Genomic DNA, 14,966 nt, shown 5'->3' with positions numbered 1-14,966 from the left:
CTCCTAAGCACTGCAGCTCTATTAATCCTGCAACCAGTGCTTGCCTGAGCTCATAGCAAGTAAGTGTGATATATTTCAGAGTGGGGAAGCACAGGACAGCAGTGTACGGATAAGCAGAGGCAGGCTACAGAATACAGGAGGAAGATTGGCCTCACTCAGTGAAGAGCTATCTTTTTAACAGCCCTGCGGTTATCTGGAGTGGCAGATACCTGCGCTGTTCAGCAATTTGTGACAACACCTCCAAGCAGCAGCATTCACTTCATTCCCTTCTCAGCGACAGCACTGTTTTGTACCTTATCTCTAAGACTTTCCCCAGAAATACCAGTAGCAGGTAAACAAAGATCGAGCACAGCAACAAGACACGCTGCTTCAAGTTCAGGGTCACTTTTGCCGCTATCTATCTCCCCTTCTGTTCCAGCAACAGTGCTGCTGTCCATGAAGGACACGTGCCAGGCATGCACAGGTAGTGCTGTCCACCTGGGCAGCTGGTGAGTGTTTGTCACAGAGTTTTGTCACCATGCACCCCTTTCAAAAGCCACAGCAGCTGTTCTAGACTGGAGACTCCAGATTCACATTTGTATTGCTGCTCCTGCCTCAGCTCCCTAAAGCCTCAGGCTTCCCTGAGGAGTTCAACCAGGGAGCTGCTCCGCAAACCTTCCTGTATTCTCCAGTACACATGGGCATCCAAGCTCCAACTTCACCTTTTCTGATAAACGTTTCAACACTCCTGGTCCTTGTTCACATCCTTTCTTAAGCTATTCTGATGTCCCTGTATTCCTTGGCCCCATTCTCTGCATTCCCTCTAGCTTTACAGCAGTCTTCTCCAGCCAAGACACCCAGCATTGATGGTGATGTCCCCAGCACATCTCAACTTCCCTGCTACACCTGAAAAAAGATTGCAGACAAGCTAGTCAGCAGCAGAACGTACCTGTACAGTTCCCCTCCAGCTCCTTATATGCATTACACTCATGCAAATATTTATTTTTCCTTTAGGGACAAAGCATAAAAGCTTCCAGCCAGTTACACTTTAGGAGAAATAACCAGTGAAGGTCTTGTATATTAAGTGGATTCAAGTCCTTTATAAGCATCTCACCGAGAAGGAAATATCTAAATAATGCACAGTTCAGGCCGAGGTGTCCACTATGGGGAAAATAAATATTTATGAAGGTCAGAAGAAGAACTGACAAAATAAGGGCAAGAAAAAAGCAATGATGAAAAGCCGCAAGGCAGAGTCCCAGCCGAGCAGAGCAGACGCTGTGCAGCAGCAAATGTGTAAGCGACTCTATTAAAATGCTGGAAGGAAAACAAGAGGTAGGAGGGGTGACTCAGCAGGGAGTTGAGCTGAGAGTATGATACAGCACAGAAGGAAGATTGAGACGGCAACACCAGCACGCAAGGTGGGTGGTGCTGACGGAGGTGTGCTCCTGTCAGCTCAAGGAAGCAGTCAAATAAGGACAATGCATCGCCAGTCTTAAGTACCAAGAAGCATATAGGGACTGAAATTCCTTTCCTAAACTAAGAAAAGCAGAAAATTAAGGCCAGGATGATGACAGCACCATGCTCTGGGAGAAGTATGGAGAGCAGAACACAGTAATAATGGGTCCCAGCTACTCCTGCGAGCAGGGAGTACCCCAATAGGACATGATGTGGGTATGAAGGTTTTCATGCCCATCAGTGACCCCTTGAAACCACTGGCCAGGAATACAGAGAGAAGCAGCTTTTGGTTTACAGCTACTCCACAGTACCTCAGAAGCTGGGTCTTGTGCACCACAGACACACTCACAGTGTGGTGACCAGCAGAAGACACTTGGTGCCAGTACTCCTGCAGGCATACAGGGTTCATTATAAAAGGAATACTACAGGAAGATGATGCCTTTATAAAAGGAAGTTAAAACCAGCTACCTAGAAAGGATAAAACCCCTGTAGGTGGTATGAAATTTGCTTAAAGTCATCCTCCTAGAGAGGCAGGAAGGATCAGGAGAGCCTGTTGCTTGCAAATTAGTTCACTTAATCCTATATGTGCCCTCCCATCAGCTCTCAGGACTGCTGATCATCAGCATCACAAGCTTCAAACACAATTGACAGCAGCCTGACTCCAGTCCACCCCTTCACCTGCATTAAACAGAGAAAAAGTATTTGCTGTCCTTCTGCAAAGGAAACTAACCCATGTGTTGAGGGGTGAAAGCATCAATTCTTTATTAGTGCCAGCTACAAGAACAAATAAAACTACTGAACCAAATAAATTCACTAAAATGATGATTCATTCTCACTTTGTCATTTCCTGGGCAACCGAACCAGGCTGGGTTCCACACTACATTTTGCTACGTGCTTTCAGGGGAGAGAATTAACATGGGCAATTTCTTTATAGGTGCAGGAGGAAGCAATTGGCAAGGTTTACAATACACACAGGAAATAGGATGGGGCATTGAAGACAAGCCAGAGCCACTGTACAGGCACGATTCCAAAGGCATGGTGGGGTTGCTGCTGCTGTTCTTCAAAGGCAATGTTCTCAGGGCTCTCCTGAAATCTACAAGAAACAAAGAACCCACACATGCAATTTTCAACTGCTAGAAAGTTTTCATTCAGACAAAATGAAATTCAGCTGAACTTGGGTTAACACATGGTTTCCTTGATGTCACAAGTCAAGAAATATTCTATTCAAAGGAGTGCATGAGAGTCCGAATTGCTTGTTAGTGTGTCTGTCCCAGCCTCAGCGGCAGGGACAGCTCTCCTGATGAAGCCCACACAGCACCACTAACACATTGTAGGGTATATCTACTGATAAGTTTCTACAAAAAAACCACTGAAAAGTCCCAGAAAAGATTGTACTGGTCCCCACTAGACCTACAGATAGGTCTTTTCCTATCTTCCTTTCTGGTTGCACAGACATTGCTCCCATCAATATAGAAAAAAACCCCACACAGAACCATGTCTCTGCAGTATGATTAAGTCTGGAAAATGAAGGATGCAATTGAAGAAACAGGATATTACAGAGATACTCGAGATGCTCATCAAGCCTTACTTGGTTTGGACAAGAAACCCAATCCCCAGTTCCAGAGGCAGAAACCAGAGTCCCTGAGCACATCCCACACGCTGATACCAGGAACAGGTCCTGCACCTACCCGGGTCACTGCAGGAACACCGCAGCACTGCCCTTGTGCGAGGTCTCCGTGGCCTGGTGCGCCTGGAGAACAGCGACTGCCTCCTCGATCTTACAACAGAGAGCACAAGAGGGAGGGAGTTGAGTTGCTCCAATGTAGGAGCGTGCTTCACATGAAATTCCAGGTCCTGATCTGGTTGTCTGCACAGACCCACTTCCAAGATATAAAGGACTTCAATAACAATGATAAAATCCAAGCCTGCTACTTCTGCAGGAGACTGATCAACCCAAAGACCTCTTCTGTCTCTTCCCCAGGGAAATGCTGGGGCATCTCTCCTTTTCTATAGGAGTCAGAACTTGGGCAGAGAGAAATCAGGCTTTTCCATAGGTGAAACTGCCTCATACCACCCAGCAGAGCCCAGGCTCCTTCAAAAATCATCAGTGAAAGGGTGAAAGTGAGCCCTGCCTCCGAGGAGCAACGAGGAGACGCATTAATTCACTGCAACTGTTTTGATGGGTACAAAAGCTACATACTCACCAGGATTAAGGAGGAAACTGAAGAAATGCTGCAGACAGGCAGCGCTTGTCTGGTTCCTATTCTCAGGAAAGAGCATATCTCTATCTCCTTCTAGGGAGCACCCACCCTGCTTTTTCCCCCCTCTCAATTCCCAACATTTCCCTGTGCTTTTAGAGAGCTGCTCTGAGCTTCCTCTCTTTCTGAAGGTGGGCAGGGGTTCAGGCACTGGGTGCAGGACAATCAACCCGGGGCTCTTCCTGCTCATTTTTCACTTAAAAACCCCCAAACCAGCAGCTACTTGTCTTCCCATTCTTCCCGTGGGCCACGATCACCTTTCCTTGCAGCAGCAGTTAGTTAGCCCTTTGGGATGTGACCTGTTTGGGCTCCAAATGTCTCCTTACCTTGGAGTGAAGGGAGTCAGGCGACTCCAGGAGCAGCAGCAGCTCGGAGTTGTCTATCTCCAGCAGCATCCCAGTGATCTTGCCAGCCAGCATGGGATGCATGGCATGGATCAGAGGGTAGAGGCGCTCACCTGCTCCAAACACCAGGGAGAATGTCAGTACTATTCAAGACCTCCAGCATTTTCAAACCCAGCACATGCCCTGCAACCCTCCCACTTCTGTCCCTTCAACCGAAAAGGGATACAAGGACGGTGACGGAAAAATCACTGCTCACAAACTTCAGCATGTCATAGCAACAGTGTTTGCAGGCAGGGAAGCAGCTGGATGAAGCCAGGTAGCAGCAGGCACTGCCATAGGAGCAGGGCAGTGGACTGGTAAGTGCTGCCCATGCTGCCCACCAGCACGCACATGAAGGGACCTGCCTCTGCAGGAGCAGTTTCGTCCCAGGCAGGGCAGGGCAAGCCCACCACAGGCACTAGCTGCAGGAGCCCTCCAACATCATGGCACAGTATGTTCCATCACTGGGATGCCAGACAGCACCCAAAGCCCACAGACCATACAGCAGAGCTGACCCTAACCCCTACAGCCACCAAGCTGTTCATCAGTGCCTGGCAGCTGTGATGCAGGATGGCTCAGAGTTCAAACCACAAATACCCTGAGAGCACAGGCAGGACAGAGCCCTGCCCCTCCTGCACAGCTTCAAACACTGAGTGCCAGGCAGCTAATACAGACAGAGAGTGAGTTTGCTGCTTCCACACCCTTCCAACAGAGCCTGAATTTATTTATTTTTAGTTGTTTTTTTTTAAGCAGCATATCAGAGCAATCCCACACAGGTTTACAGCTTCTCCTAGCAGCTACGTTTTCCCTGGTGCATCCAAGTCCATATGCCCTCACATGTACGCACAGCCTCACAGCTGAGCCTACTCCAGCACAGCAACCGTGACACCCACCTATCATTTGCTTCTGCTCCTGAGGAGGGGCTGCTGCAAGCATGGATGCTGTCAGAGGCTCCTGCCCCTGGATGTGCACAGCAGGTTCTCCCACCTGGAGAAGAAACAGAAGAGCAGCAATCAAAGGCTCGAAGGGATGTGTGAGTTACCTCACTTGCAGGAAGGATGCTGGTCCCTAAACACAACCGGGCAGTTCACCCTTCCAAGATGCTGATGCAGACTCTGGCATTGCCTGTTTGCATCCAAACACTGGCTTCCAGGTAAGCTGAAGCCAGGCATCACAGCTATGTGGCTACCAGATCCATAGCCCCAGTTACCCCAGCAGCCCCCTGGGAAGGGTCCCTGTACCACCAGGCATAGACAGAGCCATGGGGCTGCCTGGGGTCAGCAATCATGTTAACCCAGAGCAGGACCAGGACTGATGCATGTTGTGGTGGCCGTGCCGAAGCCAGTTACCTGCGGGGCCACCACAGGTGACATGTGCCCCATGGCCTGGACGTTCCTGACAGCTGAGGAGTACTTGTACTGCGGGGTGCCCCGCGGCAGGGTGGGCGAGGAGGGCACCCGTGCGCTGACGGTCTGCGTCCCAATGTTGGCTGCAATGGGAACAGGAACATTTGTAAGGAGGAGCCCGTTGAACACGCGCCTGTGCCCAAGGAGGCTGAAGCCACAAGGGCAGCATGCGCAGGCAGAGGGCCTGAAAAATCCCCTTCCAGGCTCAAAGCAGCCCCCAAATCAAAGGCAGCTTCCCCAGGACAGGCAGGACACCGCCAGCCCAGCCCAGGCTGGGCTGACTGTGCAGAGGGCAGAGAGCTGGCAAAGGCACCCATGCCTCATTGTCTCACCTCCAGAAATGCCCATGTGCATCAGCAGCCAGAGGACAGGGACAACACAAAGCATGTTGGCTGCAAGAGCCAGTGCCCCTTTCCCCTGGGTTACCCCTCCTGCAGGGAGGTGAGGGCAAAGAAAGGAGGGGACAAGGACAAAAGAGAAGGGACAAGGACAAAAGAGAAGGGACAAGGACAAAAGAGAAGGGACAAGCCAAGGACAGTCCTCCTGATCTACCCGCTCACTTCAGCAATAAGACAGACTACCAGAGGTGACTTGGGCTAAATCACACAAAGCTGGAAGGCTGCAGGTAGATGGTGCCCCACCAGACAGTTCTATGTTTTGGGGAGACATCAGACCTTCACCCACTCACCAGTTGAGCAGCTTCCACCCTGCACTTAAACTTCCCCTCAAAGCCTGTCCACAGAGGATCCCCAAAGGGGTCTAACACTGCAAGCCTTGGTGAGCATCCTTCTCTTTGTCACTCACACAAAAGGCAGACACAGAGTTGCAGCACTCTCAGGGTGAGGAGTGCTCTGGGCCGCATCCCCAGCCCTGCAGGAGCACAGCCACGTCATGCTGGCACAGTGGAGGGGACACCCCAGGACACAGGGACAGCACAGCTAGGCACTGGGGATACCAGCAAGGTCTGGTTCTCAGGCTACAGTTCCGAACACCTCTAATGTGAATGTGTTTTACTGAAGGCTTGGCCTTGGCAGCAGTTCATCTAGCATCTGCAAGAACCTCTGCTTCTGCCCAAGAGGTCCCAACCTCCACCTCAGTCTGAGCATCCAGCCTAGGGTGCCATGGCTGCATCACCATCATCTTCAGTGAATGTACTCAGTAAGCAGCAGCCAACAAGACCAATCTACGTATTAGAGACCCATCCCATTACCTGAAAGACCACAACCTTCCCCCAAAGTTACACACTTATTTACTACAGACACTGCTCCAGTTCCACCACATCCAAGGGCACCATCCAGACTCCTCCACGAGCAATCCCACAAACTGATCCATGCTGGGAGGCCAACCCAAGCTCCCAGCAAGCTCCCTTGTCAAGGGTGATGTCCGAGCCAGGTCCTTCCCTCACTCACCCACTCTCTGTGCCTGGTGGGGCACACGGGGCACTTGGGTGGACGCCTGTCTCATGGTGCTGATGTTGGACAGCAGGCGCCGGGGCGGTGCGGCAGCCCTCAGGATAGGGGTAGATGCAGGATACGCTGCTGTAGAGATGGACTGTGATTAATAAAGGTAGCATAAGGCATAGATGGATATGTGACTGCAGCTGAGGAAAGCGCAGGAGCACCTCACCTCTGGGGTCAACCTAACATCTTATCCCCTCAGTGTCCACCACCATGACCCCTGCACCAAACCCCTGTGTACTTCTACAGGCAACAGCCCCTCGTGGCTACACACTTTGTGCTGCATTTAGAGACCCTCAGTGCCCAACAGAGCTTATCCCATCCCCAGAGCCCGACTCACGGGGAGGCCGGGAGGGCTGCACACTCCAGCGAGTGGCCGGACGGACTGGGACAACTGGGCTGGGGCTGTAGAAAGTAGCTCTGGTTTGTGGCTGGGAAAGGAGAACACATTATCCAAGGTGACTTGGGAGCTGAGCTGACCTAGGTCTAATCCAGAGCATCTCAGCCGCTGATGCATGGCAGGCAAGCCAAACCCACGCTCTGCAGCATGCCAGCGCACTTGAAAGATCAACCTCCAGTCCTGCTGCCTTGTATCCTCCAGCAGCTCCACTTATCTCCTCCTCACGAGCTTTTGCACCTTCATAACCCTTCTCCCTCCCCTGATTTCATCAGCAGACCTGTTCTCCATGCTCACACCCTCCCACCAAACTCCTCCTTGGTTCCCTCCTCCAAGGTGCAGTCAGTAGCTACTAAACCTCCAGTCCATTGCCTGGGGCACCTGCATCCCACCAGCATTTTGGCAAGCCCTGCTGCTTATGCAGAACCCTGGTGCTGATCCCACCAGTCCCACTAATCCCACATGCCAGTCTACACAACCCAAGAGATGCTCCTCAGCCCAACTGCCACCTCCCTCCTCCAGCCCAGGGCAAATCCTGGTCCCTGTGCGATGCTGCCATTTGGAAATCAGGGACTCACCTGGGGAATAGGGGGTAAGAAGTACCCCGGGGGGGGCTGGAAAGAGCCCAGGAGAGGGCCAGGCAGGGCCCTCATGGTGGCTAATCTCTGCATATACTGGTTGGTGAGGATTGCTTTCCGCTCCTCTTTCCTTTGAGCAAGTGCGACGTAGAGAGGCTTAGTGCTGACAATCCGCCCGTTCATTTCTGTCACGGCCTTGGTAGCCTCTTCTGGGGAGGAAAAACATACAAAGCCAAACCCTTTGCTGTGGCCACCCTCTGTCATCACCTAAAATTAGATTAGAACAAGACAGCTAAGTCCACAGATCACTGCAGCACCCACAAAGCACGCACGCTGGGGGGGGGGGGGACATGGCACCTGCCAGCTACACGCACCCCACTGCAGCCCCCAAGTGCAGGGTGGGATGGATGGGGCTGCACGGAGAGGATTCTCTGGGGAAGGGGAAGATTTTCTTAGCCAAAAGCAGCAGGTTTGGGAAGTGAAGGTGGCAGAGTCTGGACCAGCTCAAAACCTGCAGCCCCTGATCTTCCAGGGCATCAGTGCCCCAACTCCACAAAACCCATGGATCAGCAATGCTCCAGCACTTAATGCTGCAGGAGCCAGCAAGGTTTGGGATCCGTGGGACACCATGCCCAAGGGCCAGGCAGCATCTGTCTCTGGCAGCCAGCAGGTTACAGGTAGCTGACCTTAAAGCCAGAGCATCCCTCTGCACCCATATACACAGCCTTCAAGAGAAGGTTGACACCAGCCTTGGTGGCAAGACTGACACTTTTACGGTTCTCCAATAGACAAAACACCAGCCTGTCACCCTGCTCTCCTCAGAGAGAGGTGGCTTGTGGGTCATTCCCTTTTGCATCAGTGTCGCATCGGTCCCAAACCACAGAGCAGCTGTGTAGTATTCAGAACGATGTGGCTTTAAGGCCCCACACCCTGAACCTCACCAGGGCTGGGCAAAATCAGCAAAACTACAGAACATTTGCTGAATCAGTAAGCTCCCCAGGACAGTGTGGGGTGCAAGGGGCACATCCTTCACACTTGGCTTGGGATACAAGCCATCAGCAGGGATCCATAACTCAACAGGATGATAATCCCGATCCATTCCCACACCCCTGGAGTCCCAGCCCCTCACCTTGGCACTGGTGATGGTGCCATAGGGAGAGAACTCCTTCCTTAGCCTCTCATCATCTATCCCATCATCCAGGTTCTTCACATACAGGTTGACCCCCTGCAAACAGGCAAAAAAGCAGCTTGGGCTCACGAAGTTTACAGCAACTTTTCAAGATGGAAGCTTGTTCATCAGCAGCTCAGCCGGAGGATGGGACATCCCACTAACACATCCTCTCCAGAGCTGCTGCAGGACCAGTGACACCAAGAGGAGTCAGAACCACGCATGTGCTCCACTTGTAGGTGAGACACCCCAAGTGAAGAGGCACCCAGACCATGGCTATGAAGCTGCTGCAAGACCTCGGGAAGCTGCTTCATTTCCAGACTAATATTTTAATTTCTGGACCCATTTGTTCACTGGCCAACATCATCCTGGGTTTAGATCCCTCCCCTCTTTCCCACTACTACTTCCCAGCACATTACAAGGCAGTGACTGAACCCATGCTCAGGTCTTTTTCAATTGCAGAAAGGACCCAGCACACTGGTCTGCTCCGGAGAGCCCCGTGCTATGCCCAAGACAAGGAAGCCCCGGATGCCCAGTGCATGTCCCTGATGCAGAGCTGCAGATGGAGCATCCTGCTCTCCCCTTACCTGGTACCTGCTCACTCGCTCCTGCTTGATCTGCTCAAATTTCCTCTTCAGCTCGCTCTGCCGCTCCAGCCGCTTCTGCGCTCGGCCCACGTACACCATGCGCCCGTTGATCTCCTTCCCGTTCATGTCAGCCACCGCCTGCCAGTGGAGGGAAGGGCTCTGAGCACAGTGGGAAGCCAACAGCCACGGCTCTAGCCGTCACCCACCGCCCCAGGCCAGCCCCACCAGGAGCAGAGCCCTCCCTGGGCAAAGGCAGCAGCTCTGCTCCCCTCCACCACATCCTGCCCATCCAGCCGGAGCACCCAGGCAAGTGTGAAACCAGTGAGGCTTCCCCCCACCGGGGAGCAGTGGGAACATCAGCAGGCAACAAGCTCAGGACTGAGACAGGCAGCGAGGAGCCTCTTGCCTTCTGGGCTTCTTCATGCTTCTCGAAGTTGACAAATCCAAAGCCCTTTGAGCGGCCGGTGTTGTCCATCATGACTTTGACACTTAGCGTCTTTCCTGCAATAGGGAAGGAAAGCCCATCTGAAGGGTGCCCACCAAGGGGGTGCTGCCACACGCAGCACCGTGCTCAGAAACCACCAAGAGTTGCCAGTCCAGTGAGGAGACTGGACAGACATGGCAGCATGGAGGAGCCAAGTGGGAGGACAGAGGGGTCCATGGTTTGTCACAACACTAAGCACTGTCACAAGAGGCATCCTCCAATAATGGACTAAACTGAAAAGTCTTTTTTGCTTTAAATTCAGACTCAGTATCTCTTATTCCCAGGGCTCCCATAACCAGACAGCATACTGGGTTCAGGACAATTTAAAAAACTAAAAAACAAGAAAACTCACTTTTGTTACCCAAGAAAGTAAAAAACTTGGGGTTTTTTTTTTGGGTTTTTTGGGGTTTTTTTGTTTGTTTTTTTTTTTTTTTTTTTTTTTTTTTTTTTTTTTTAGGAGAGAACCTAATACAAGTTATCCTCCATCACAGCAGGAAAACATATGTAATGTTCCCATGATTTAAGCCACTGTGGTCCTCTGGTGAGGTGGTGTTTAAGCAAGTCAGATTCATAGAGAAGGGGCTCAGTATTTCAATCAAGCACTATCCCCCACTCCCTTTGCAGTTGCCCCAACTCCAGTTTATCAGATGTGAGGATACTTTGCTTCAACAACCCTGCTCACCGAACTTGGAGAATATTTCCCGCAGTCTGTCATCATCCATGTCATCCCCAAAGTTTTTGATGTAGACGTTGGTGAACTCCATCGCTTTAGCCCCAAACTCTGCCTCGCGCTCTTTGCGGGATTTGAAATGGCCAACAAACCTGGAGGAAGCAAGGAAGGAGGCCTGAAATGCTCCACGTTCCCTGCAAGGGAAGATGGATGCAGGCACTTCTGTCTCGGTACAGGCGAAAAGAGATCCCATCACCTCAGGCCGTGCTTTGCTCACCCCTAAATTCACTATGTGTTTCACATCCAGCAACATCAGCATGTCCCACTCCAGTGTTTCCTTACCCAAACCCCACTTGGCACTACTGAAATGGGGAGAGCAGAAATAGGGCACAGCCCCATGCTGGGGATGTCACCCCAAAACTCTCACAAAGGATGCCACCACGTGCCAATTCTCTTACTCTAAGGTATCCCCAAGCCCTTTGGGAAGCCGCTTGTCTCTGCGGGGGCAGGAATGTAGAGAATAAGATGATGCAACATAAATAGAGAGCTGACAAACAAGAAAACCTCTTCCTGCCCAGATTATCTGATCATGACAGCCAAAATCGAAGACCAGACCTGCTTTGTGGGCACTCTACACTGCCCCAGCGATAAAACACAGCCCAGGACTGGACTCCTTCCCCACCAGCAGGAACGGCTCCAAACCACTATCGCACTTCCACCAGCATTGACCACAAGTGACTCACTGGCCTGGAGCTGCTGTACCCAGTGGGGATAGGACAGGAGAGCAGAGAGCAGCAGGAGGTGGCAGCCCGAGCAGGGCAGACACTTGCTCCTGAGCGTGCACCAAGGCAAGGGAGGAGCAGAGCCAAGCACAGAGCAGAGGGGACACCCTCCTCTCCAGCACTTACACCTTCCGGTCATTGAGCAACATCCCATTCATGGTCTCAATGGCCCGAGTTGCTGCCTCGTGAGTCTCGAAGTGAACAAAGCCATAGCCACGGGATCCATTTTCATCACAAACCACCTACAGACCAAGTGAGGTGGAGGGGACAAGACAGACACTGGTTTTCTCCATGTCTGCACATGAGTAAGTCACAGCAAAACCCACCCTCATCTTCCAGGGGCATTTGCCCTCCCTGACACCCCTTTTCCATTGTGGCTGAGCAGTACTGGGAGTGTTGGCTGCATGTCAGGGAGCTATGTGAGCCCATGACCAGATCCCTGGTGCTTTATACAATGCCCAGGGGCTTGTGGCTCACCAAGACCCAAGTGCCATTGAGGCACTGAGCTCAGACAGGGCAACACACATCTCTGTGCAGGGACTGGAAAGAAGTGGGACAGAGGGAAAAGCTCCCATTTCCAGACAAAACACAGCAGTGCCTTTTGGCTTCAAAGTAGGTGGGAATTTAGAAGAATCTTTGTGAGAAACAAGACAAAAAAGTGACTTCCAGCTGGCTGGAGCACGCTGCCAAGAACGCAGGGCAGCTCTGCAGCAAGCCCTTCCCTGCAGCACCCATGGGTACATGTACCTTGCACGACAGGATGTTTCCGAAGGCAGAGAACGTGTCGTACAGGGCTTTGTTATCAATGGAGTCATCCAGGTTCTTGATGAAGACGTTTCCAACCCCTGACTTCCTGAGCCCAGGGTCCCGCTGGGACCACATGATGCGGATGGGACGGCCTTTGATCACTTCAAAGTTCATGGTGTCCAGGGCTCGCTCAGCTGGTGAATACAGGGGGAGAGAAGAAGGTAATTAGAGACAGATCCCCTTCACATCCTACAGCAGCCGAGACGGGCACAGGAAACAGGAATACTGTTGGACAGGGGCTTATTAACCTGAATGAGCCAAGCTCTGCCTTCCAGGGCAGCAGGGCCAGGCAGGGGCTGCTCTCCTCCCCTCCAGCCACATCACTCCTTCCTTTTTAACTTTTTCCATCTCCAAAGCATGTCCGACCCCCATGGGATCATCCATTTCACTGCACACTCCAGTTTGGCGGACGCCCAACTCATTTTCCCAGTACAGATCTTGGTCTCCAGGGCAACTAACCCAACACCTTCCCATCCCCAGCATGAAACACCTTCTGGTTACAGTTCTGTATCACTGTGATGCCGGCCAGGAGAGGAGCCTTGCTTTGAACCATGAGGCAGCTCATGGAGGGAGGTAACTCTTGCAAGTCACCTTCCTTGACCCACAAGCCCAAAGCCCAGCTGCTGCATCCTCTCCTAGTCCCTGAAAAGAAATGGGAGCGGGATGGGTCACCAGCTGAGAGCAGACTGGGATTAGTTACAACCAAAACTCAACATCAGCGGATGCATCAGTCCAAGCCCCAACAGGTGATGGGTACAACCATTCAGACAACTGCCCCCCCCCCTTTCCCACTGCCTGCCCTTCCATTTCTTGCACATCCCAAGCCCCCACTGCCGGGCAGCTCCTTGGGGCTGTGTTACTGGAATCGTACCATCCACAGGCTGCTGGAAGTTGATGTAGGCATAGCCCAGCGATCGGCGCGTGGCGACGTCCCGACAGACTCGGATGGACATGATGGGCCCAGCAGGTGAGAACTTCTCATAGAGCATGGCTTCGGTCACATCCGGGTGCAGGTCTCCCACATAGAGAGAGGCTAATGGGTAGCCAGGGCCACTAGCGTTCATGGTCAACCACAAAGCTCAGCTGTGGAGGAACACAGACCAGAGGCTGCAGGGTGCAGACTGCACACAGCAACCACAGACTCACACCAGGGCTGGCCCCACCACAGCAATGCAATCCATGCCCTTCCGCCAGCAGCGGTAGGACCAGGAATGCCCCAAGTATGCTGCAATTCCCAAATTTTTCAGGGACATTTCAGTGTTGGTGCAAAAGCCACGCTGGGGTGATGTGCACATTACAGCCCTCACACACCAAGGTCAGAGGGACACAACACATCACGCACCCCTATTTGCTCCTTTCCACACTCAAACCCCAAGAGCAATAAAATGGAGTTTAACTCCTCAGAAGGTAAAGAGTCTCCACCAGAGAATTCCACGTTAATTCCTTCCTCAGGGCTCCCTCCAACCTGCTGCTCAGCCAGAGCAAAGCCAGGGAGCACAGGTTTGCTCTGATGTACAGTGCTGCCCAGGAGCAGCCCACTCTGCTGCCACCAATGCTCCCAGCACCTCCAGCAAGGCAAACACAGGTTTTAGCCAGCCCTTCCCAGTTTCTCAGCTTGCTGATGAGGTCCCTAAAGCAGGAAAATCGATGCTCAGTCTCTTGCTGGTTTTAGTTGGGTATAAGGTTGTGCATGAAGATGACAGTTGCTGCTTTAGCCCCCCAAGGTGCTGCCTCGGGGAACAGAAGTGCAGCTCCTGCCCTAAAAGCTTAAAGCCCACCTTTGGGGTTCTTACCTTAAAGCTCAAAACACCCAAGACAATGATTAAGGTACTCTATGAATGCCCCAAATCAACGCATACACACAGTACAGGTGCATTAAGCAATTCCTCAGTCCAAAGACGTTCACCACGAGCCACGCACCAACTCCATGAGTCAACCCGACACCTCGGGCAGCCACGATGGGACCCCCACAGCACCGCTGCCGGCAAAGACGGGCACAGAGCGAGGGGAAGGAGATGAGGAGGGAGGAGGAGGGAGGCAGAGCGGCGAGGGCACGCAGAGAGCCGCCCAGGCGGGGCGCAGCCAGCAGCGGTGCGGGACCCGCGGCCGCTGAGCCCCAGCAAGCGAAGGGGCCGAGCACAAACAGCCCGCGACGGGCAGAGCCGCAGCGGAGCGAGGAACGAGCTGCCTACCCTGCCCCTGCTCCGCTCCACCAGCGGGACCACCGGACAATCAGCCGCAGCAGAACCCGCCCGAGCCGGCCCGGAGCTGGGAGCCCGGCCCCGCACTCACGCCAAGCGCTCTGGCAGGCTGGGCTGGGCTCAGCTCGGGTCACAGCACAGCACCGCTCCGGCTGCGCCTGCCCGCACCGCCCGCCTCTTCCCGCGGCGGCGCCGGGGGCGGGACGGACTCTCCCCGCCCGTCCCCGCCCCGGCCCGCCCCGAGCGGCGCGGGCAGCGCCCCGCGGGCGGGGTCAGTTCGGTTCGGGTTGCGGTGTCTCCGCCGTAGCCCTCGGCCCCGCGGAGCTGCCGGAGCCAGCGGCGGCATCTCCTCGT

The 14,966-nt window shown here is 53.1% G+C and overlaps 1 protein-coding gene across 1 annotated transcript; it reads right to left on the bottom strand.

The window, feature by feature from the left end:
* Positions 1-2,171: 2,171 nt before the first annotated feature.
* On the bottom strand, positions 2,172-14,692 carry PABPC1L (poly(A) binding protein cytoplasmic 1 like). Its single transcript, XM_030503488.1, has 16 exons — positions 14,604-14,692; positions 13,283-13,494; positions 12,352-12,545; positions 11,731-11,846; positions 10,835-10,974; positions 10,075-10,169; positions 9,669-9,806; positions 9,043-9,138; positions 7,914-8,180; positions 7,279-7,369; positions 6,891-7,019; positions 5,425-5,564; positions 4,969-5,062; positions 4,019-4,149; positions 3,123-3,211; positions 2,172-2,527 (listed from the first exon to the last, which is right to left on the bottom strand). The coding sequence occupies exons 2-15, from the start codon at positions 13,473-13,475 to the stop codon at positions 3,128-3,130; spliced, it is 1,908 nt and encodes a 635-aa protein (XP_030359348.1). The 5' UTR covers positions 13,476-13,494; positions 14,604-14,692; the 3' UTR covers positions 2,172-2,527; positions 3,123-3,127.
* Positions 14,693-14,966: the final 274 nt, after the last annotated feature.

This window comes from Strigops habroptila, chromosome 13 (genome assembly GCF_004027225.2).
Source record: "Strigops habroptila isolate Jane chromosome 13, bStrHab1.2.pri, whole genome shotgun sequence".
NCBI classification, from domain to species: Eukaryota; Metazoa; Chordata; class Aves; order Psittaciformes; family Psittacidae; genus Strigops; species Strigops habroptila.
This window is presented reverse-complemented; position numbering and strand designations above follow the sequence as displayed.

Coding starts and splice junctions, on each gene's coding strand:
- PABPC1L (XM_030503488.1), bottom strand. CDS start 13,475: ATGAACGCTAGTGGCCCTGGCTACCCATTAGCCTCTCTCTATGTGGGA. Junction 11,847..12,351: donor GAAACATCCTGTCGTGCAAG/GTACATGTACCC, acceptor CTTGGTCTGTAG/GTGGTTTGTGATGAAAATGG. Junction 3,212..4,018: donor CTGACTCCCTTCACTCCAAG/GTAAGGAGACAT, acceptor CTCTGTTGTAAG/ATCGAGGAGGCAGTCGCTGT.